A 24,578-nucleotide genomic window follows, 5' to 3' on the forward strand; every position below is an offset into this window, starting at 1 on the left:
GTCCTTCATCGTCTGTGCGCTGGGGGGCGCTGTTGTCACGGTTTATGGCAGGTCCATGTTTAGATCTGTGGCGCTGGTGGCAACAGGGCTGAAGCAGGACAAGTTGTGCAACCAGTAAAACCACTGTCAACAACAGACTGGAGAAATCAAACCACGTCACATGAGATAATCCCGGAACTGCCCTGCCCTGCACACAGCCGCCCGAGCCCCGCCACAGGCTCTCCACAGCCCGTAACAGGCTCTCCACAGCCCGCAACAGGCTCTCCACAGCCCGCAACAGGCTCTCCACAGCCCGCAACAGGCTCTCCACAGCCCGCAACAGGCTCTCCACAGCCCGCCACAGGAGCCGCTCTCTCCGTGCACACTTCTGCCTCATGTCGGTATGTAGTACATTCTTGCCTCTCGCCAGGGGAGACAAAGTTAGCTCCAGCTAACAGTTAACTGTCGTAAACTGTAATAGTTTACTTCTCTGGCATTTGCGTCAGTTCATGGAGATGAACCCCTCATCACAACATGACCCCTGCTCAGTATTTTCACATCAAGTTAGTGCAAGACTACTACTAGGCCTGGCCTGTACGTGTACTCGTGTACTACTGCAATACTACTGCAACTGCTCCATGTTGTACTCACGAGCATATTACTACTGCTGTGGATGTTAACAGGCTATTACATTTAACTGTGCTACACCATTACTGCACAACACAAAGTTAGATTGTTGAAGTATTATAATGATAGTGAAAACTCTGACTTACTATTACAAGAACATTTTATTTGACCTCTAATTTACTATGAATGTTTCATTGAAAACATCCACCATTTCCAAGGGAACACACACAAAAAAAGATGTACTCAGAAATCCTGCTGACTGCCCATGAGAGACACTCAAGGTCCAGAGATACAAGCAGGGCCTTACACTGCAACACTGCAACAGCACAGCCCTGCCAGCTAGTAGTAGTAGTAGTAGTAGTAGTAGTAGTAGTAGTAGTAGTAGTAGTAGTAGTAGTAGTAGTAGTAGTAGTAGTAGTAGTAGTAGTAGTAGTAGTAGTAGTAGTAGTAGTAGTGACAAGCTGTGTCTAGGATTTTTTGTACCATTAATTGCCAATTACTTTCACAAGGCACATTGGCTTCTGTACTTACAGCCTTTATGGCCATTTACTTGTACTTGTACTTACTTGTTCAGTGGCTAATAGATCATTTCACTTGATGAATGCACATACAAGTGGCTCGCAGCCTTGCTTAATAGCCTTCATATAAGCTCGGGTCACAGGGCAATTTTTCCCAGGTCTAGAGTGTTTTCTGTCATTCATTTCTCACTTAGTTGAGATTTCCTGCAGCTTGACATATGGCTATCAGGCTGCTTGAGCGAGAACTAACAGGAAACAGGGCTGAAGTGCTCCATATCCCAGTAACCCCTGAATCTGGAGTGGACAGACAATACAAGGGGGCCGGGCCACTGAGCAGATTGCCACAAGGCTAAATATAGCATATACAAGTAAATCAGCAGAAAGACATGACTCCCCTCTGTGACAATGGAGGCGCACCCCGCTGGCGTGGATAGCTATCCCAATGGAGGCCCAGGTAACAGCCTTTTAAAAGGAGTAATTGCTCAGCTGTAATGGGCAATACTAACCGAGCAACAATTTACAGCAATAACAGAATTATTCCTTTACCACTCGCTTTGTGCTGTTACAGTCAAACAACAACCACTCTATGATATTGCATTGATTGGTAACGAAGACATGCCTTGAATTAATAAAAGAACATGTCTAAATTAATTTCAAACAATTTACGTAGTCCACTTTAAGCTTTTGAATACACTATGATTCAACAGGCAAAAGGTTCAAGTCCACATATCAAATCACAGTATTTTCAGAAGCCTGTGTGATGCAGAGTTTGTGGTTTTTGATGCTTTTTGATGATAATGAGTGACACGTTGTTAACTATGTATTAGCAGGACCAGTAGATAAAATAAATACTCAAATTGATGTCAACATATCATCACCTGTATCACACGAGGAATTTATACTTTCATTTCATGCCGCGTTAAAGTGTTGCTCAGAGAATGGCTGTTACAGGGGGCACTTATTCTAATAATTGTGAATGTGTAAGTGCAGGGTTATATTATTAAAAAAAAACATTCATTATTCAAACAAGAATGGAATGGTTTTATAAAAGGTTGGTCACTGACATTTAGCAAAACAAATCAGCAAAAAATAATGTTTACCAAGAATTTACTGCCTCTTTGCATCGATACTTTAACCTCTCATAATCTTTCATTTTGCTGCAGTATTTAACAACAAATACGTGATGGTCAGATATGCATTACATTTTTCAGCCAATACCAATATTTGTCATGTTGTTGTGTAGGGATGGGATGATAAACAATAATACAGTTTGTCGCAATAAAAATGGTATATGATAAAAATCGATCGTGGTGCAGTTTGTAAAATCGTGATAATGGCCCTTTAACCACCAGATTGTTCAGATAAAAGCTACATATCCATGATGTTCTCCTCAAGATGGTGGTTTCTGACAAAGTATAATAAGTATAATAAAATAGTTGTTTTAGTCATACAATTTTCATAATAATTATTAATATCCCCTACATTTTTAGACCGTCATTCATTGTAATTATCGTGATATTAAGGTTAATCGCAACTATTCTGGCCATGATTATCATTATGCAAAAGATCAACATCATCCCATGCCAACTGTTGTGGCCTATAGTTTCCCATCTAGATTTCAAGATTTAAAAATCTATTGCAAAGTAAAGTTGTTGTAAAGTCTGATTGTAATTATTTCCATTTGACCTCACTAGTCTGTTTAAAATGGACTGAGGACAAACTGGGATCCGCAGACTCGAGTCGCTTAGGATGTTTTGGCCCGTAGGCTTTATTAGATAGACGGTGCTGCATGAAATGGGGATGAGACTGGGGAATGACATGCAGCAAATTGTCGAGACCACGCGCGGCACGTGGGATTCTTTTCAATAGACTCACACTACAGTAATATATGAAAAAAGCACCCGATACACTGTTATCAGTATTTGCCCCAATAACATATATCCAACCCTTACATTGTATATTGTTTCATTTATTCACAACCTCTACTGCTTATTGTGTGTGATCTTGATTACATTTAGTTACTTTATTCGACATTTCAATTAGGGCTGGGCAATTAACACATTTTGAATCTAATTGAGATCTAATCGTTTGCAGACAGCATTTATTGACTTGGTGATTCTTTGAGATCTACAGCTCATGCTTTAGATTGTGGTTTTGAGCAGAGTTCAGATTTTGGAAGAATTTTGTCTCGTCTGCTCTTTGTTTTTCAAAAGAAACCACCAAAATACCAAATAATTATGCCTTTTTTTTGCCATATCACCTGACTCTACTTTAAATGTGGATGTGTACAAAGTCATTGGGCTTCAATGGAAGAGTCTGTCAGCAGCAGCAGCAGCAGCAGCAGCAGCAGCAGCAGCATACCAGTCATACCTGGCCTTTACACCAGAGCGGAGCCTAAACAGACAGCTTCAGCACGACACTAACCGAAGACTCTTACGTGTTTGTTTTGTTGTTTTGACGACTGAGCGTTCTGCCCCTTCTCTTCGTTCTCCCTCCAGAGCTGACCCTGCGCTGACCTTCAGTATGCAATGGCCGGCCCAAGTGCCTCGTTTGTCCAAATTAACTTTGACGACATCCTCTTCTACGAGAACTGCGGCGGGGGCAGCTTCGGGAGCGTGTACCGTTCCAGGTGGATCTCCCAGGACAAAGAGGTGGCCGTGAAAAAGCTGCTCAAGATCGAGAACGAGGTAGTAGGAGTCATAATTACCCCCAAGCTTTTCATATACTTTTAATTGTCAGTGTTGTAATCGTTTTAATTGCTGGCTCATTTAGGGGGATGTGGTGACTTGTGTAGCCGTCACTCATGGTCATTATACTCCCCCTCTCGGAGAACAGAAATGGCGTTAAAGCAACATCGCTGCAAAACGTGCGAATCTATTTGCAACAATTAGTGCAACAATTTCTTTTCAACTGGCGTATTGTGTGAAAGACAAAAACTGGATTATCTTTGAAGTCTTTGTCTGAGGGGAAAAAAGTCATATATTCTTGGCCTGTGATGACAAGTTCCAAAAAAATGATTCAGCGCAGCTTTTATAGAATTGTGAAAGATCGCCCGCATTCATTCAACTTCTACTCAAATGTTGGAGAGACGAAAGAGCAGAGAAATAATACCATAATCGTTTCATATTGAACCATTCTAGTCTTAATTATAGTGTTTAGGTATAATTAAATGAACTGGTTTTGTCAGGTCTCTCGTCTGTGCAACACTTCAGACTGTTATATTACATTTCGTTACAGTTTCATTATATTCAACTTCTGGACATTTCATTTTCCTTAGGCTGTAATCCTGAGCGTCCTAAGCCACAGAAACATCATCCAGTTTTATGGCGCTGTCCTGGAGTCGCCCAACTATGGCATTGTTACTGGTAATGTTGCATTTGATTTATAATGATATTTATGACAATGTTGTTATAGCACTAAATGTGAAGAACAACTGGTGGAGTGTGGTATATTCAAATGTGTTGTTTGTTGAGTTGTAGAGAGTTGACTAATTATAGATATGATGTGTTATTATCTTTGACTCATTGATTGTAACTATCTACTAACAATCTAAGTGTGAATTGTGCAGTTTATTTATTGCAGGATGTTTTATTTATGATAGTTAAATTAAGAAACACATTAGAATATCTTTAGGATAAATCAGTGGCAGATTATTGGAATAGATTATTGAAGACATCCAAAATTTGAAGTTTTTAGTGTAATGTTAATCGTTTAAAAAAGAGTTTATTCAAAATTATTTAAACGAAAACAAATTTAAACCTCAACAACATTTTAGCGTTGAATCACACCTAATTGATTATAGCTACACAAAATAAGGCCTGGGGCCAAATCAGGCCCTTCAAGTGATTGATCCGGCACACGGCCCATTTTCCAAATTTTAAAATAATAAAAATAAATCTTGTATACTGGTTTAAGTCTGGGTTAGTGCTAGTTTATACCTGCTTTGGCCTTGGCTTAGTCCTTGTATAATTCTGCTTTAGACCTGTTCTGTAAGTCCTGGTTCAGATCTGGTTCGTATCAGTCTAGTCCTAGTTTGTCCTTGTTCTGGATGGGCAATTTTGCAAAGCAATGTTGGTAGAGCGTTGTGTTTGTTATTTCTCACAAAAATCGGATCTATTAGCAATTATTTTATTGTTTTATCTCAATTTATTGAAACAGTGCTGGAGATATTTTGTGCGACCTCAAATGTTGTTAAAGTAGTGGCCCAAACGTCTTGGCCCTTCAAAAAATCTGGCCCTCGGAAAAATGAAATTGAATAGCCCTGGGTTATAGAAACTGAGGTTTTATTTTCAAACAAAGCAAGAATCACATAAAAATGCCATGGGAAATGTTTAAGTTTGGTGTTTTTGATACACAATCAACCCGATTCTATCTGTAAATCTCCACCAGGATGTCCTCAGTTCAGATCTTACTGGATAAAATTAATGAAAAGCTTATATTCACTTACGTTCTAAGTAATCAATTAATTGAAAGAATAATCACTGAACTAATCGATTACCAAAATAATCGTTAGTTGCGGCCCTTGTCTGATATTTTAACATCACTTTATACATTTAAAGACACATTTTTCATAGATTTCAGTTGGATTAACATATTGTACTGCAAAAAATATATTAATTTATGTCAAAATCGCCCACCTCTTTTGTCAATATCATCTTAATATTTTCCGTAGCACTTAGTTATTGGCATCAGCTTAATGATTGTAATATTTGTGCTTGAGCTGCAGGTTGTTCAGTCTGAATAGCACTGAGCTATCTATGGAAGCAACGGGAGGCTAGAGAGTTCAGGAAGTGCACGCATTGATACTGCAAAGTGTAAATGTGTTTGTGTAAAGCAAAAGTGCTCAATGCATGTAGTTGTCTATTTTGAACAGGTGAATATAGGACAGAATTAGAAAAGAAAGGCTGTTACATTCCTGAAGTCCACCATCATCTCCACTGTCTTCTGGGCATTGAACTCCAGGTTGTTACCGCTGCACCAGGACACCAGCGGGTCCATCTCCCTCCTGTAGACAGACTCATTCCAGTCCAAGATGAGCCCTATGAGGGTGGTGTCGTCATGGTGATGAGGGTGGTGTCGTCCAAACAGTTTTACATAGTCATGGCTGGTGCAGCTGTATGTGTACAGGGAGAAGAGGAGAGGAGAAAGTACACAGCCCTGTGTCAGATCCACTGGCCTCAGATAAATACTGTCGTTGTGCCCTTGGGCAAGACAACCCGCCTCGCCCCCAGTCTCTGCGTACACTGGTGTGTGATTGTGTGTGTGAATGGTTCCTTGATGTAAAGTGCTTTGAGTGCCAAGCACATTTGTTTGTTATTGCATGTATTAAAATATATATATAATAGTCACATTTCAGAGCCTTTGATATTAATCCAATTCCAATTCTGATCATTGTTATAATGAATTACTAAAATTGTATAATTAAGTCTAAGTGTGTTAATGCGCACCTACATGTTTTCTTGAGTGGAAGGTTGTCCAGGGTGTACCTGTAGAAAGATACAATCCAGAGAACATTTACAACAGTTTATTAATGTGTATCCAAGCACAGCCCATTGTGTACATAATGTTAACAGACCAGGGCTGCATTTGTTTGAATTGGTGTATTATAAATTAATTGTAGTGATACAAGCCTAATAAATGTATTATCTTATACCTATATATCATAAAGTAAAATAGTATTCTATTCACCAGCGATATTTGTATTTTTATTGTTTTGTATAGTTTTCCTTGTGTGGACAGAGCTCACCATTGTAAAACAGAGCATGACTTTCCGCTGGTTTCCCCTGTATAATAAAGGTTAATAATATTCCTCAGAAGTGAGTCAGGGGTGCACGGTGGCAGAGTGGTTAGAGCTGTGCTACCCAATAAGGAGATCAGATTCTCTGGGTGGAGTCTGCATGTCCCTCCCGTGTTACGGGGGATTCTCTCTGTGTTCTCCGTCCAAACACATGTTTGTGTTCAGGTCATTAGCAACTCTTTATTGGCCCTAGTGAATGAATGTGAGAGTGAATGTTCGTCTGTGTCTCTGTGTTCACCCTGTGACGAGCTGGCCACTGTCCAAGGTGAACCGCGCCTAAGGCCCAAAGTCACTGGGATAGGCTCCAGTCACCTGTGACCCCGAACGGGAACAAGCGGTAGAAGATGAGTTAATGTATGAATGAGAAGTGAGTTAGGCAGAAAACATTTCAGCTTTGTTTGTTCCCCTTTCACTTTCCACTCTGATCTTAGCTCTAATCTTCTTTAGAGGTTTAACAGGCGTCTTCCCAACTCAAACCTGCTTGAACAGGGATCTATACTACATAGAATACTTTATATTGGGTTACTGGAAGTGTCAATACATTTTCAATATTTTCTGAATCTCAAAATGTCTTATAATGGTAATCTCTTTACTTCCCTTTACACTAACATTTAGAGTAAAATTGTGTCACAATTTTGTCTCAGTTAGTTTCTTTATGGATGCAATGCTCAATAAATTTACCTGAATCTAAGCTGAATATAAAATAAAAAATAAGCCTTGTGCACCAGCACCATAAAGGTCCTTCCCTGTATTAGGACAATAACCAGTGTCACTCACAAGAGCCTTGTCTCGATAGAGAGAGAGAGAGGTTTACCTTCTGCCCACGCATTCATAAAAGTCTAATCAAGCTTTCATTACTGTAAATATGCAAACAGGAAATTAAACCTGGTCTAATAAGGTTAAACGTGGAACCCTGACCTCCAGAAGTAGTTTTATCTGTGGAATGCAAGTCTAAAGTACAACTGGCCTGTCACCACGTGTAAACAACGAGAACAGAAACAGAACGTTTGCCATTCAGACAAATGACTATACATTTAATCGATGAATTACTTTACAGTTGTATTTCCATTTTGCTAAATCTATACAGTTTAATGGACAGGAAAGTTATATTACAGAAGTCATTATTTTATATTCTATTTTCCTGGCTCTCGTGCCAATGGAACCAGTACTGTGCTTGCTATACTAATGGTATTCGTACAACTAAATAGAACATTTAAAGTGCTTCTAATGCTTGAATAAAAGCTGAATTTAAGGCTAACATTCCTAGTTCAGTCTTTTCTTTGCCTTCGTCAGGTATTCTGCCTATTGTGTCTTTAGCCTGTGACGAGTTTTGAAAAGAGCTGTCAAAAATCCATAGTGGATGGTAAATACTCTCAGATGTCACAAACTTTTAGCGGCGAAGCAGTTTACTTTGAAGCCTCGGGATTTGACAAGGCGTCTGGCAGACAGGAGCCTCTTTGTGTTCACTTACACTATGATAAATTGAACTCATCCGAAGCGACAGGTCAGTGACAATCTGTAAACAAGACGCCGTCGGCTCCCTCCGTCTGCCTCAATTTCAATTTCCACTTGTTTTTACGATATGCTCACTCATGCATTGGACAGATTTATGTTTAATGCAGGGCCTTAAGGTAACAGGTTGTGGCGGTAAAAATAACATCAACAGTCTTTGATTCAACAGTCTAAATCTGATTGCATTTCCATATGTGCCCTAGAGTATGCTCCCGGCGGTTCACTCTATGATTACCTGTCCAGTGAGGAGAGTGAGGAGATGGACATGGACCAGGTCATGACATGGGCTGCAGAGATAGCTAAAGGTACATTTCAAAATCAAGTATTTGTCAAATGTCTGTTACATATATTATACATGTTTCATTTTGTTTTGCTGTTTAGGAATGCAGTACTTACATTCAGAAGCTCCTGTTAAAGTGATCCACAGAGATCTGAAATCAAGGAATGGTATGTTTTATGTTTAAGAAAGATGTATATCGTTGATTACTGATGAGGGCGAGTGAATGAGTGAGGTTTTATTTCTTCAAAAAGTGGATGCTGTATAAAAGAAGCTAAACCTGGGTCCCTCTGTTTATCGCTGGTGTAAATGATATGGATTATATAGTCCTACAGGAACAATAAAGTGAACCTGAATCTTAACTTAACCGTAACTAACATGTGGTGTACTCTTCTCTTGTAGTTGTTCTTGCTGCAAACAGAACATTGAAAGTAAGCATTCTGTCACATCATTACTAACTCCATGTGTTATATAACTGTCTGGGAACAGATATATTGACTTTTTCAAGAAAAGGTCAGGTTAAAACATTTCCAGCAGCATTATGCAAACACAACATGAACGTGACTAACTTATGCAGGAGGATTGTCCAAATGCATGTTATTTGAAGAATGAGACACAAACAATAGATTGTTTTGCATGTATCTTCTACAGATCTGTGATTTTGGTGCCTCTAAGTTCCTGACCCACACCACTCACATGTCTCTGGTGGGTACATTCCCCTGGATGGCCCCGGAGGTGATCCAGAGTCTGCCAGTGTCAGAGACTTGTGACACTTTCTCATATGGAGTGGTATGGTAGAAGTTGTATATAGCATCACACATTACATGTACTTTACATAACCATTATGTTGATGTCCTTCATTAGAGTTAAACACATGTTAAATTCATTCTCTGATGAGTGAAGTGAGATTCCGGCTCCTCCCAGTCTAAATATTTGCTACTGTGTGGTGGTGTCAAAGAACCAAACAGACAATGTTTCTGATTGCAGTGATCTGCCTGCATCAGGTGTGCAGTAAAATGATTGCAAATGTATGCATATACTTTTGCCACTTACATTCTCAAGAGTTGATTTCTATAGTAGGACAGTCTACATATATGCAATGAGCCGCAGCTGCAAGTGCTATAATGCTGTGGTGTTGCTCACATGCTGTGGAAAATAGTTGTTTCTCTGGTTTTGAGGACGTCAGCTCATCTCAACTTTATTAAGAAGCACTTTAGTAACTTTAGTGATGTTGTTAATGTCGCAGTTTATTGTGGCCTACACCACATTTCATATAGTCAGCCCCTCTCAATAAACAGTGAGATACAGTGAATCACATATAAATATAAGTCATGAATTCAATTACTTAGGAAAACATCACATGGGCCCTAATCATTTCTCTTTCACTATTTTCATGTGCGAAAGGTGCTCTGGGAAATGCTCACGCGGGAAATACCCTTCAAAGGTTTGGAAGGGTTGCAAGTGGCCTGGCTGGTGGTGGAGAAGAACGAGGTGAGATTTCTTGACACTGACTTAGATTCAAATGTAAAAGAGGATTTTTCTGGTTTCAATTAGGAACATTCCTCAGTCATACAATATTATTACTGTTCTTTTGAAACAACATTAAAAGATCAGGTGGTGCATCGAATCAAAGGCCCTGTACCCCATTTTGAACTCTAATGTTTTGTAACAGGAAAGGTTTTGTAATGATTCTAACAGGAAGCTGCGTTCTTAACATACCTAATTAGACAAAATGGAGCATCACACTTGTTTGTTAATTCTCATCCAATTAAAGCCTATTAAAATGTCTAGACAATAACATAGACTCTTAGGGATTGAAATACATATACCACGGATCTATTAACATTTCTGTTCTAGAGATTAACCATCCCCAGTGGTTGTCCAAGTAGCTTTGCCGAGCTGATGAGAAGCTGTTGGAAAACGGATCCAAAGGTAACTTCACCCCCTTTACAACGAGAAGCCACATCTGATCAGACGGGTCACGTATATATATGTATTTATAAATATATATATGTATGTATCTGTGCTTGTAGGAGCGGCCCATGTTCAAACAAATCCTCTGTACATTGGAGTCCATGTCCCGAGACAGCCAACTTCCCCAACAATGCAACTCTTTCCTGCACAACAAGGCTGAATGGCGGTAACGTAGCCAGTCAATGTATTTTCGACAGCTATTTACCGCTCTAGCCTAAGGAAATTGGTTTCAAAGAATGCCGTGGAAATGCAGCTAATGGAAACTCGAAAAGACAGAAAGCAGATTGGAGATTGTGCATATAGATCTTTAATAATTACACTGATAGCTCCATAAAGGCATGAAAAACCTCCAATGAATCCTCCATCTGGATATACTTCCTCTCTTTACCCATAAGGCCCTAAAATAATCACCATCTTTTTCAAGTCGAAGTGTTTAATTGGCCTGTAGAGCAGCTGGAGGTTTGCTGGTGGAGTCTCAGCTGTGACTGTATTCTCTGTCTGCCTCTCTCAGTGCCTTGTTTGTGCGCCCAGGCTTTTCCTTCACAACTTTGATGCTAACTGGCAGCGTGTCCAGGCAGCAGCCGCAGCAGCCGCGTGCAGGTGGATTAGGGATGAGGGAGATGAAATCAAGGCACAAAAGTGAAGTGCGAGAGCAAGTGAGCATTTGTTTGTGCCTGGGAAGTTAAGGACGAGCGACGGTGGAAGTGGATGCAGCCGCTTTTATGTGGCTGGGGAAGTGGTGGTGGGAAGGTGAATAGAAGACTGCTAGTGTAGAGATGAAGTTGTTTATGTACTACAGATGAATATGTCGAGCATTACTGGCGGTGCTGGTTCAAGCTTCTGCTTCTATGTATTTTGAAGCCTTTTTGATATACATTCTAGGTGACTTTGTTTGTTTCTAGCTCCTGGCAAGAAGGAGAAATGAGTGAATTAAGATACAAAGCTGGCACTGTTATTACCTACTCTCTGGAATGATCTTCCGCTCACTCTACGGTCACTGGACTCTGTTGTTGCTTTTAAGGGTCAGCTTAAAACCTTTTTATTTAGTCGAGCCTTTTAATTGCATTTGTTTTAGGGACTGATTTGACTGTATATTGTTGTATATGTATTGCTCACTGTAAGTTTTTTGTGTTTTTATTGTTTTATTCTGTGTTTTGTGAAGCACTTTGTGACTTCTGTCTGTGAAAGGTGCTATACAAATAAAATGTACTTACTTACTTTATGTCTAGAAGGATGGGCTAGAGCTTCCTAAATGACAACACAAAAAATCCACATTTTAATGATTTGTTGGCCCTGCGACGAGTTGGCCACTGTCCAGGATGTACCCCGCCTAAGGCCCGAAGTCACTGGGATAGGCTCCAGTCACCCGCGACCCCAAAAGGGAACAAGCGGTAGAAAATGAATGGATGGATGGATGGTTTTGCGGAATAATGTTCTTGGCATAAAAGTATCTAAACATTTGTTGAAAAGTTTTACAGATTTTTCTTGGGAAGTTGAGCCATAACTGGAATAGTTTGAGGTGGAAGCACTGGGGTGGAGGACAGGCCGGGCTTTCCTGTCTGTGCTCTGTGTGTTTGTATCTAAGTTTGTTGTGTTCAGACTCGGCGTGGATTTCCCAGACTCAGTGTGCGGCCTCAGCGTGAGGCAAACATAAGAGAACTCTGTCCTTGGCCTTGAACGCGTCACCCTCTGTCGGTGGGCGTCACTGAGCGGTTTACATGGCACTACTGTTTGGTGCTAAAATAATCTTTCTTTCTAAAATGAGTTGACATTTTCAATCTCTCCGTGCCAGTGAATTAAAAGCTCAAGACACCAGAGTCTAGTGCTGCTCCATGTTCAGCTGCTCATATGTTGTTCACACTCGGCCTCGTTCTTCTACCGTCATGTTGAAAAGGTTTCTATCAATATTAGAATAAGAATTGTTTGCATTAATTTGACAATAGTTTTATTCAAATGGTTTGTGATTCCATTATTGATTTTCACATTCAAGACATTTAAGAACAGGATTGAACATTTAGGAACTGATGCTCTACCACATTATAGCTTTAATATGCATACATTACACACCATTTAATATATTAAATCTTGTTTGCATGTTGCAGATGTGAGATTGAAGCTACTCTGGAGCGGCTGAAGAAGCTGGAGAGAGACCTGAGCACCAAAGAGCAGGAGCTGAAGGAGAGAGAGAGGAGGCTGAAGATGTGGGAGAGGAAACTCATCGATCAGTCCAACAGTCCGGTACATGACAGTACACAACACACACACGCCCACATTTATTATGTGGTTTGTGCTGACATCACACATGGAGTAGAAATCTCCCAGAAAATAAACAAAATATAAACTGCTTGGATTGGGGAGTAGTAGGTAAGAGCCCAGGATAATTCAGTTTAAATTTGGGGTTTTGGTTACGGTTTGGCAAGAAGTAATAGTTTAAGCTTAGGATCAGCCCCATGGAAAGTTAAGGCAATGTCCCCAAAAAGTAGAAACATAAAATGTGTGCGCTTGCTGCATGTTTTTTATTAGTGTAACCTCAGAACAAGTGATGTGAAAATACAAAAGCAAACAGAGAAAGTCTTTCCATTGTTTAGATAAACACGTCATCAGGTGGTGTGTACATGACTCGCGTCTCATACCGTGTCCGATTTATCACCATGGTTCACTCCACGTTTTACCCACTCTGTCCTCCAGTCCTGTGTCCTCCAGTTTCTATTTCCCTGCTGCTGGATCAGTTGCAGTGGTTCTGTCAGTTTAAGCTGGATCAGCCCCACAGTTCACAGATGTCAGCGTTTTGCAACATAGGCTTTCAAAGCCTTTATCCGGGCGTTTCTCTGTTAGTTACCCATAGTGCACCTGGTTACCAAAGAGAAATCCAGCTTAGTACGAGGCACAGAAGCAGAGTGACTCTTTAGATGGGACACTTTGGTCTAAGCAGCACACAATCTGCTCCCCTTCTGATATTTATTTAAAGGCCTCTTTTGAACCCTTTTTCCTCAATGATTATTATTATTATTATTTTTGCATTTTCTCTGTGTTTTTGTTCCAAATACATTTCTTTGCATATTTGTTCAAGTTGACTTTGTGTGGCACAGAAAAAGTAGCAGGTGTTATTGAAAAGCCTGCACCTATGGATATTATGGATGTCATTTGCTGTACTGCATGCCTAATGTGCTGGATGTATAGTGGCGTGCTGTGAAGAAAGAGCCTTGTGAGCCAGTTGCTTGGAGAAGGCCAGGCTTTTATGATGAAGTGACATTTTGCTGACATTAAGATTGGCCAATCTGTTCTGGATGTGGTGGAGGGCAGTTGTCGAGATGCAGTCTCTTACCAGGATCAGAAAGTACTTGTTTTTCCCCTGACTGACCCGGTGCTGAACAGCAGGAGAAGGACTTTTCAGAGCCACTACCAACTTAATTTTCATTCAATTTATTTAACTTTTAACTTCAATCTTATTTGTTGTAATGTAATAACAAGCTACAGCTAATTTAAATTATTTTCTTTTCTTTGTAAAAAATATATATTTGAAATGACATATTTGTCCTGCACTATGCATAAGTCCCAGTGCTGGACTTTCATCAGAGAAAATCATATTAGTGTTAGTGTTACATCTGGGGAAAGACATGCTTTCTGGAGCGTAGCCCATTAAATATCCCTGGTGTTATCATCAGAGGGTCTCATGAGGAGCTAATCCCCTGTTTTACTATGGTTCTGCTTTACTTGTTGCTTTGAACAAAGTAATTTTCAAATGCTGCTGTTGATGCAGTATTGTTTTCATTCTTACAATAAGGATATTTTTGTTGTGTTCTTTTATATAATATGCATGTCCTCCTCACGTTATTTGTATTCTCCCACTGCCCAGAGCATCAATATTTGTTAGTGAATGACACTTAATAACTGAACACAAAAGTAAAGGTATCTGTGTGCGTTCCTGTGTCAGGTCCTAAAGGTTTAAAAGTGGCTCAAGATGCAAGAAACCAAACTAAAACATGCTATTCATTTAATCCGGGATTTGTGTTCATGTGTAAGTAATGGTTTTAATTTCTACAGACGTCAAGTGTCAAGCTGTATCCTTAAAGAATTGATTATATTAAAAAAGTGATTAAGTCCTCGTGGTGATTGACTGCAGTCAGTGAGGTCTTTTCAGGGTCCCTCTCGGTCCACATGGGGGCAGAGTTGTGTGAACCACACTTTTCCTGCATCTGAGCGTAACAAAACTTTAAACATTCAATACAGCCAACTTTATGAACCGTGTGCTATAATGTGTGGAGTGAAAGCCACATAATAGTGAAACATGTAGAGTGCGTCCAATGGCAGTTTGGCAGTGGAGATGTGTGTCTCCGTGTGTTTACTTCCTCGGTGCGGCGCTGGAGGAGGCGGAAAGCACTGCCGGGCTGAGCAGCACCCACATGTATGGCAGCAACTTTTCCATTGAGAGCGCTATTCACGCCGTAATCTAGGCTGTTATCAGATGTTGTGGCAAGAAGACAGTGAATGAAGATTACTCATTCATTTAGTCATCTTTTCCTCCAATTTTCCATTGCATTATTTCTTTCATTATGCACCAGCCGCACGATCACAATGATGAAATCTTTATTTTGGCTGGCAAGTTTCTGCCTGATTACATTTAATGAGCGGCAAATGATTTATCATTCAAATAGATTGCATTAGATCAGTCAGATGGACATGTCTGTTTGAAATAGACCATTAGAGCCACAGCGTCTTTACTGCACGCCACAATAACTACACTGACTGTGGATGCAGAAAACATGGCTATTTTCCATTTTAATAATGTTTCCGCAAGTTTTATGATTTCAGTTTTGGTTTTGCTCAGTTGTACATTCATGTATGTGCACATATTTCATTTTTAAATGAATCTTTATCATTCGAGTGCAAAATTTTGCCTCACACATTTTGATTAGCTTGAATATAACAAATCATGATATTAACTTGTATTTTTGAAAACCAATATGGGTTAGGGGCAAAATTAATCTCCTTCTCTCCTTTTTTTGCAGTTGCTGCCAACCCTTGATATCTACACCTGGACCGAGGAGCATGTGGTCAGCACTGATTTAGTCCTCTTTTTATTTCCCAATAGTCACATAGACAGTTCATGTGGTACAAGCTCTGCCTTGTGAGTCACTAAGGCTGTCACCAAACCTAGTGTGTTGCCATTACTACATATTGTCCTTGTTAACTTCCTAGACATTTATACAAGACGGTGCAAAGTATTTGCTGTTAGAGCTCATGAAAATAGGCAATGTTATAATCAAAGAATCAGTGTCTCCTAGAATCAGATTAGTCACTGCATTACAATACACCCTTACCCTTCTCTTCTCTTTCAGTATTTCTGGATGCAGCAATTATTTGGTGGAGGTTTGTGCATTCTTCAGAAAGTGGAAGATTTCATGTCACATTTAGCGGATGTTTAATGATGTAATCATTATTTAGACAAGGATGCCTGCGGCATGCAGGGCTATGCTGACCTATTCAAAGAGAACCACATCACTGGGCAGCGACTGCTGCTGCTGACAGAGAATGACATGAGGGACATGGGAGTCAAGTCTAAAGGCCATGTGATCCACCTCAAGGCAAGCCCTGGTTAACCATTAAACTGCAGATTAAAACGCCATTCTGTGCGTGCCGTCTCATTTACAGGAGACGAGAGCTCATTACTTTACAGCCAGTATTACCTTCATTTCATTTTCAGGGTGAAATTGAAAAGCTGGCTAATGATTACCTCGGCCTAGTTCACTTCCCGCCACTGTTCAAGGTAGACTTAACTCTTCTCCTTCTGGGTTTTGTTATGTGCATTCATGTTTGCATATTTTAAAGGTTTTGGAAAAGGCTCTAAAGACAATTTGACTGAGATCATTCTGACAAATGCTATATATTCTTTCAGGCAAAATATGAAAAACACACAGAAAAAACAAAAACTACATTAGTAGCTGTAAATCCATTATAGACTAATTGACTAATACACCCTATTATTTGTCATAGGAGGAGCTGGAGAAGCAGGTGGAGCTGAGTAAAACAGTCAGACTGGAGCTGGTGTTTGGATACCACTGGAAACCTGGAAAAGGACGCTCTGTATGTCAAAGCCTTTACCTACACACACATTCTATTTTGAGCATAACGTTCTTGAATAGGAAATAATTCAAGTGGAAATATTCTTAAATTGGGTTTAGCCTGGCGTCCTTGTGCGGCTGTAGAGATGCAGAATTAATGGCGATGGTTGTTTTAGTGACCATTGCAGGCATGAGTAGACATGTGTAAAAGCAGACAAATAAACATTTCATTCTGAGCCATGTACAACATCCACGTCGGCGCGCTCACAGTCCTTTGTTAAGGTCTCAAACCGTGGAGAAAGGGTGGCTCTTCACTGGCTGTTTGAATTTAATCAAAAATAGCCCATTTAGCCAGAAGTCATTTTCTTTTTAAAAGGCAAACGTTATTTAATCTTTCAGCTGTTCATTGTCCCATCATAAATAGTCCTCTTTCAGTGTGTTCGGCAGGGCTGAAACGAGCCTGCTAATTGCCTCCCATTTCTTCTGACATGTGGTGGTTTAGTGGGTAGAAAACACAGCAGGGAGAAGGAAACAGGAGGCTGAGAAAATGAGAGCTAATTATTTTCCCCTGCCTGGTGTCAGGTTCTGTGTCAGCCTTGTTTTTACAAACTGGAAGGTTTTTTGCACTAAATAAAACAAACCCGCACTGCATTTTTTTCTTCGACCCTCTTTGCTGGCGATGTCATGGAAGCAGCTGCACTTCTCAAAGACAAAATGAGGGCCTGCAATTGTGCGGCCACCATCTGACAGCCACTGAGGGTCCCCTACTAATGAGGATATCACCGTGCAGCCAAGTGAAAGGTGCTGAATTATGTATGAGTTGTCATTAGATGCACTTGGGTCCTAGGCATCATTACCAGACATTGTTTCTGTTGGAGTGATTAGAGCGGCGCAGACCTGGGAACCCGGTGTGAGCATCCAGGGCCAGTGCGGGGCCAACACAGGGCCAGTGCATGGCCCGGCTGTGTTTCTGAGCCAGAGATTTGCTGAAGCTTCCCCTTTGAGCTGCCTCCAGTCCCCGGGGAGCACGAGGAGAGCACCAAAGCTCCTCAGATGAGTGTGCTGGTGCCACTCCTCTGATGTCTTCTTTGTGATCACCACACAATGGATTGGCCTGTGCCATGAACCCTGTGTGGTTAAGCACTGACCTGTGGCTCCAGCGCTGCCTTTGGGGATTGGCACCATCATTACTGCTTCGTCAGCATTCAGTCTGCAGCCTCAGAGGCCAATGTGCAGGGTCCTGGCTCATAATGACAAGTGTTCCATTTAAAAAATAACAAATAGCCATGTTACTGATGAAAAATACTGAAAAACTTTTTTAAAGTAAAATACATTGCAAACTGTGTCTTTAATTTTACGTTACTGGTTTAATGTGTATTCAGGGCTTATTTCTTTTTAACATAATTAGTTGTTTCATTTTCATATTTTCATTTGCTATATTTAGTCTGACCACAGACATATTTTCTATTAATTTAGCTTTTGAGTTGAATTTCTAATTGACATATGTCAGTGGCGTTTGTTCACCTCTAGGTTGTGCTGTTGATTTAGGAGAAACTCTTGAGAGGATCTTAACTTTTCACATCACTCAGGTGTAGAGTGACTCTCTTTAAACCATTTCTTTAAGGACTGCAAATGGAAAATGTACATGGAACTTGATGGTGACGATGTGGCAGTGACTTACATCAAGGACGTTGTGTTCAATGCTAATCGACAGGATGTGGAGATCCTGCGGATGACAAAGGTGCTGGTGCAATCCATTTGTAATAACAATAGCTACTTATTTTTGTGGTTCTCTTACTATACTTTGCATTTGGCCTTTACACTGATGCATCTATAACCGTGTGACCATTTATTATGTTGGAATTGCAGCCACCTTTTGTTATGGATAAATGGATAGTGGGAATCGAGCCAAACCAAAGAGTGGACTATGTGGTGACTTATGAGGTGAGTCACTTCAGTTTTAAGTGCTGATTTTTTACATTTGTAGAAAATGTTGCTCAATAAAAACTTGTTTCCAACAGAATGATGTCAAGTCTCCGAAGTCTACCAGACACAGCTGTTCAGTGAGCTGGAGTGTGACTGGTGAGCAGGACGAGATCAAGGCAGTGGAGCTGGTCATTGAAACGTCAACAGTGAATTCTGCCTTTAACTACGGGAGTGGAACTAACTCGGGTAAGAAGTTTATTTCACACCTAAATATGCAGGCTGTAAGTGGTTTCTGTTTGAAACATTTGAGTCGTAATCCTGGACACTTTTATGCAGGCATTAGGGCGGTTAGTCAATATTTGTTATTTTACCTTTTGCGGCCAGTCCACATAAGCCTCTTTCTCCTTGAATAATTTGGGCAGCACTGAGACGCTCGTGCCTCACAGTGAGAAGGTCCTGGGTTTGACTCCCGGCATTGGGCCTTTCGCTTAAAACAGATTGAAAATGACGATTAAAACGCCTTCATTTCAGAAAGTGAAATTGAAGGCCTTTGAAACTTACCTTTGAAACCTTTTCTTCCATGGATCATGACTGGAAGAAAGAGGGATTACACAGACTCATGTGTAGGTCCTGGCTCCAAAGAGGATACTATTGCAATAAGACATTTGCAATAAATAAATGAATTGCAAATGTTCTGTTCACCCATTTCTTACAATGTGTATTTCAGATATTGACCCTGTGTGGATGTACAATGTGCGGAGGAGACAAATGATGGAGGAGAAGTCACAACCACCAAAAGCTGCTCTTAAATCCTTCAGCAGCTCTGACGCACGCACCCTGCCTCAGTTCCTGTCTGCCCATGAGAGCCAGAGCTTCTCCTACGCTGCAGCTGTGCGTCGCTCTCCCAACCGCAACCCTTCATATCCCTGGACGGACCAGCGCAGCATTTCTCCCACTACAAACCTCACATCTAAACTGTCCCAACTTCATCTGGGGTCAAAGGGTAGCAGTCCATCCAGCACCACGTCAGAGAGTGCTTCAGAGAGGGACCGAGAGAGGCCACTTAGTGCGGGGCCAATCCACAAACACCGTGGCTACTTCGGAAACACTTTGACTGTGGGAGGGGAGCAGGGCAGGGGGCAGCCATGGACTCATGGTAGGGGCAACTATAGTCATAATAAAACCAACAAAAGCTCTCGACAACCAGGAAGGCCACGGTCTAACAGTTACAGTGTCACTTCAGCAATTCGCCCACCCGCGATTCCAGGTATATTGTCTGTGACTGGAAATCCCAGTCAGGAAAAAGAGGAGGCTAGAGCCAGCGAGGGTGGCTGGATCAAAGTGGAGCGTCAAAAGCGATTACCACGTCAGGACAATAAACAAGTCAGAGGTCGAGGGAGGAGAGGGGGCCGAGGAGGGCGGGGAGCAGGAACAAGGACTTAATATGGCCTCTGTGTGTTCACACTGTCATGCACTGAAGCTTGTAATATATTCACTAAATCATGTCCTATTAAAAGGCTTTAAATTAGAGCTATGTATGCTGAAATTACTATTATTTCATTATACTGTTTTATATACCTCCCAGATATATCTAATATGTATTTATTAAAATTTTAACAATTTTAGGTGTATGTGTCATTTTTTTATTTAACTATAATATATTTTAACTAAATTCAGTTATTTCTGTACTGAAGAACATGTGCTATGCTATGCAGCATAACAAACATGGAGCAAATGCCTATCACATTTTATTACACTGTGTGAGTGTTTTGTGCCATAATGGTTACCATGACTATTCCTCAGGGTTATGTTTGTCTTAAGTTTCATTGTAATCAAAAGCATTAATGCTCATCTTATATCTCTTGTTATAAGTCATCTTAAAACCTTATCCAGCACAGAGAAGCACAGCACTTCTAAAGTTAGAAAAGAATTGCCCAACCCACACTTTACCCGCCGAGTATGCAAATTAAACAGGGTTTATTCGCGCGTTTGGCTTTTGTCCCGGAAGATCCACCGAGTCATTGAGAAAACTATTCCAGAATATTTTATATTGACTTTAAAAATACGGCAAACGTACATCTTAAATATTGTACAATCTATTCCATTGTTAGTTCCGCCTTGTTTCCAGCAGAATATGTTATGTGTACTTAGTTTTAACAGTTGTTCAGTTTGTAGTTCTTTCAGGACCTGCCAGTGGCGCGGGAAATGAACAGAACGTAGTTGTGCGGGAAGTTTCAGCTTTGTTCACTTCTCGCTTCCTCCGCGCTGTGCTTCGGTCTCTTGCTCCGCTGTTTGAAGACAAAATGCCTACTACTCGCTCCATGGTAAGGATTATATACACTTCTGTTTCTCCACACTGACCCAGAAGTGTTGTTGACTGAATATACTGGTAAATGGGCTCAGATTTGGACTGAACATTATTTCAAGTTAGTGGTATTGGCACCGGTACAAACTTGTATATTTGAAACAGCTAAAGCAGAAGGTGGTGCAAAAGAGTGTTTCCTGGTCAAGTTACATTGAACTAAACTGCATTTCTATGCATTATGTTTAGAAGTTTACTTTAGTGCAATGAAAAGAGGGGAGTTAGTGGAAAACATAGACATGATTAACATGGTGGTGGAGATTTAGCAAGAATACAACTGTTTACGTATGATGCAATGTTTCCCAAAGATTCTGCTGAGACTGGTCTATTTCATACAAATGTTTGAGTTTAAATGTCACTTTTTGCCTCTATTCAATCTTTAAACACATAATGTTATGCTTTTAAGATAATACATTAAGATACATGTCATACAAGTTGATTGTTTAGTTTGTCCATGGGGGACAAAATTTAGACTATGTGGGGCCATTGTCTCCTTTATTAATGGGAGACGGCGTGTAAGGGGCATGAAGTTTAAACATATACACAGCCAAATAGTGCAATATTTGACTCTGCAGAAAGGCCAAAACACTTTATTATTGAATCATGTATTTACATCTTGGCCTGTGCTCTTGTCCAGAGAGTGGCCGCGCTGCAGGCCTCGCCCAGAAGAAGTCTGAGGAGCTTTCGCAGCGTCCCTCTGGTTCCCATGGAAACCTCATCCTCAGATGACAGCTGTGACAGCTTCGGCTCTGATGGAGGCTTTGCAAACACTGTAAGTATTCTATAATGTAAAGGCATGTCCACGTCTGTGTGCAGCTTTTTCACCTGTGTCTTATATTTGAGCAGCGCAGTGTGAGGCAGAAGAGGCCGGTGGGGAAACCAAAGCCCCTGGAGAGTGCATCAGATGAGGACACCTGCAGTGGGTTTGAGGACCATGTGCTCAGCAGCTGCATGAAGGCCATGGTAAGTGCAAGGGCTAACAATGGACAAGTAATGCAGTTATAATGTATAATAACAACGTTTATGTTGTCCTAGAAAGTGGATTCTCCCAGAGCCGGGCGCAGATCCAGTGGTCTGAAGGTGGCCATGACCTTTCCCTCTAGAAAAAACGCTGCCAAAAAGAGGCCAGCCTCCGAACCACTGCCTCAGGCCAAAGCTCCAGCATTCAACTCTGACGAGGAGGACTTCATCAAAAAGAGAGCCATGAATATTAAAGAGAACAAAGCTATGGTGCGGTGGTACATTTAATTGACTGTACTAATATGTATTATGTTGTATACTTATTCCAAATCTCTGCATTGTTCCACAGCTTGCGAAACTAATGTCAGAATTGAGCAAAGTGCCTGGAATTTTTCCTGGAAGCCTGGCCAAGTCCCCGATCACAGTAAGTTCTTCGTGTTTAGTGAAAACCTGGTATTTGAGTTGGGGTTTTTAATTGGGTGATATTATTCCAGCCGAGGAAACTCTCCCAAAAAATGGGAACTCCAAGAATGCTCAGAAAGAACCCGGAACGCTTGTCCCGTCCTCACACTCGCTCCCGTTCTCTGGTGGACGGGCCCCCCAGCCCTGCCCCCGAAGAGGAGGAAGAGGACAAGTTCAGCCTGGTGCGCAAGAGCCGCTACTATGAAGAGGTGGACGAGCCAGTAAGTTTATGCTTCTCCACTGTATTAGACTATGAGTAAATGATTATGAATGATTAAAAAATGCACTGTCTGGTGCACACAGCCTCGTCGTCGCACTTACAGTGGCATGAAGGCGCTGCCCCATGTGGTGAGGCCGGTGGAGGACATCACAGAGCTCGAGCTGGAGCACATCTGCAACAATGTTCGGGAGAAGGTCTACAGCCAATCTGCAGTACGTGCAGGGTTTTAATGCATGCTGTTTGGTTTATATGTATGTTAAACAGCTGATTGATTGTATTATTTCCCCTCAGGGATCGACCTGCCATCAGTGTAGACAGAAGACGACTGACACAAAAACTTGCTGCCGTAACCCTGAGTGTGTCGGGGTGAGAGGACAGTTCTGTGGACCATGTCTCCGTAATCGATACGGAGAGGAAGTGAAAGACGCCCTGCTGAATCCGGTTAGTATCTGAGCACTCGTATCCAGTTAAACTGAGTTTGGTGTTGAGTCTGACCCATGGTCTGCTCTCAGGAGTGGCAGTGCCCGCCCTGCAGAGGGATCTGTAACTGCAGCTTCTGTCGGGCTCGAGAAGGCCGCTGTGCCACTGGAGTCCTGGTTTATCTGGCGAAGTATCATGGCTATGACAATGTGCACTCTTACCTCAAGAGGTTTGTATAGAAACTGATAATCTGTTGTTTGAATGAAATGCCCCGCTTTATTAACACGACCCTCTTTCTGTGCAGTCTGAAGAAGGAGCTGGAGGAGGGCGGCAAGTGAAGAGCACGTCTCAGATATTTGCTGTTGCACCTTCACCGTATCACATTTTTTGGTACACTTTTAGACCTAAAGGCTTATTACAATTGGATCTCCATTTTTCATGTAATTCCAGTTCAAGCTAATCATTTTTACTCGTCACATTTGTTGTGACTGATGACAATTCTGCACAGGTTGTGTTCAAGTTTCTCTGGTATTCACACACTTGTCTGAACTTGCCTTCCCTTTTTGCATGTACATATTAACATGTATCCCCATCCATCCTTGTTATAAGAAGAGCGATTCTCTTTTTTAGACTTAATTTACATTGTTTTAAATGTAATTTGTTTTCACTTTGTGCCTTCTATACTGTTTGTCAGATGTTTTGGTGTTCTTCTGAAATGGCTGAACACTCCTGGTGCTATCACATTGTGCAGGTTTAATACAAAAAAATAGCCACTGTTCTCATTTAGTACCAAGAGGAATGGTGTGATATAGTGGAGCGGCTGCTTAAATCCCCTTCATTAGATAACCATCGCTAATGGAGTGGAAACAATTAGCACACTCTAATGGGGAGCTCGTACCTGTAAATCACTGGATCCTGTTAAAAGCACATTGCTGCTCTGCTTCAGTCTCTCTGCCTCATTTTCTGCCCTGTACTGTTAAATAGGACTGGCTCAAGTGGCAGCAGGAGTTATGGGCTTCGTTTTCCCCCTCACAAGTGTGAAACTACTGGAAATGACCCGACATTATCCCTGAGCCCTTCAAATGTACTTAGTGTGACCTGTCCAAAGATGTTTTGTATAAATCGTTTTTTTTTGGGGGGGGGGGGGTTCTGTTAATATTTGAGTTGTCTTTACTCATTTTCATTAAAGTCTTAAATGCTGAATATTGTGCAGATTTCATTTAATGTGTGATAATAATTATTATTTGGTGAAACAAACCATAATGAGGTGTCATGTATAAATGAAAAGAAACACTGCAGAATTGGACAAATGTGTTTGAATAGCATTCTAAATACTATTCTATTTTAGTAAGAAGCTTAACGGATGCACAATGGTTTAAGCGTATCTTGATTCACTATATGATTATTTATAGATACATTTTTAAGGACAATGCAATCAAATGGTTAGAAAAAAGAACAACCCTTAGACAAGAAATGTGACAG

General features: G+C 41.0%; 2 protein-coding genes across 3 annotated transcripts; both read left to right on the forward strand.

Annotated features, from left to right (window-relative positions):
• Nucleotides 1–73: 73 nt before the first annotated feature.
• Nucleotides 74–20,297, forward strand: map3k20a (mitogen-activated protein kinase kinase kinase 20a). Of its 2 annotated transcripts, XM_072444459.1 has the most exons (20): nucleotides 74–380; nucleotides 3,623–3,811; nucleotides 4,402–4,489; nucleotides 8,637–8,738; nucleotides 8,815–8,880; nucleotides 9,113–9,141; nucleotides 9,362–9,499; nucleotides 10,115–10,201; nucleotides 10,568–10,642; nucleotides 10,744–10,850; nucleotides 12,787–12,922; nucleotides 15,694–15,738; nucleotides 16,024–16,054; nucleotides 16,130–16,269; nucleotides 16,389–16,451; nucleotides 16,679–16,768; nucleotides 18,371–18,487; nucleotides 18,616–18,690; nucleotides 18,768–18,918; nucleotides 19,400–20,297. In XM_072444459.1, exons 2-20 carry the CDS (start codon nucleotides 3,653–3,655, stop codon nucleotides 20,113–20,115), a joined length of 2,415 nt encoding a protein of 804 aa, XP_072300560.1. In that variant the 5' UTR covers nucleotides 74–380; nucleotides 3,623–3,652; the 3' UTR covers nucleotides 20,116–20,297. The 2 variants fall into 2 exon arrangements, with proteins under 2 accessions (XP_072300560.1, XP_072300561.1); XM_072444460.1 differs by lacking the exon at nucleotides 9,113–9,141 and having other exon boundaries at nucleotides 8,815–8,884; nucleotides 9,337–9,499.
• Nucleotides 20,298–20,877: 580 nt separating this feature from the next.
• cdca7a (cell division cycle associated 7a) lies at nucleotides 20,878–23,628 on the forward strand. Its single transcript, XM_072444461.1, has 10 exons — nucleotides 20,878–20,996; nucleotides 21,672–21,806; nucleotides 21,881–21,997; nucleotides 22,070–22,264; nucleotides 22,344–22,418; nucleotides 22,489–22,677; nucleotides 22,760–22,888; nucleotides 22,968–23,117; nucleotides 23,189–23,325; nucleotides 23,401–23,628. The coding sequence occupies exons 1-10, from the start codon at nucleotides 20,976–20,978 to the stop codon at nucleotides 23,432–23,434; spliced, it is 1,182 nt and encodes a 393-aa protein (XP_072300562.1). The 5' UTR covers nucleotides 20,878–20,975; the 3' UTR covers nucleotides 23,435–23,628.
• Nucleotides 23,629–24,578: the final 950 nt, after the last annotated feature.

This window comes from Eucyclogobius newberryi, unplaced genomic scaffold (genome assembly GCF_026437365.1).
Source record: "Eucyclogobius newberryi isolate DKJ021-1_F unplaced genomic scaffold, fEucNew1.0.hap1 SCAF_14, whole genome shotgun sequence".
NCBI classification, from domain to species: Eukaryota; Metazoa; Chordata; class Actinopteri; order Gobiiformes; family Gobiidae; genus Eucyclogobius; species Eucyclogobius newberryi.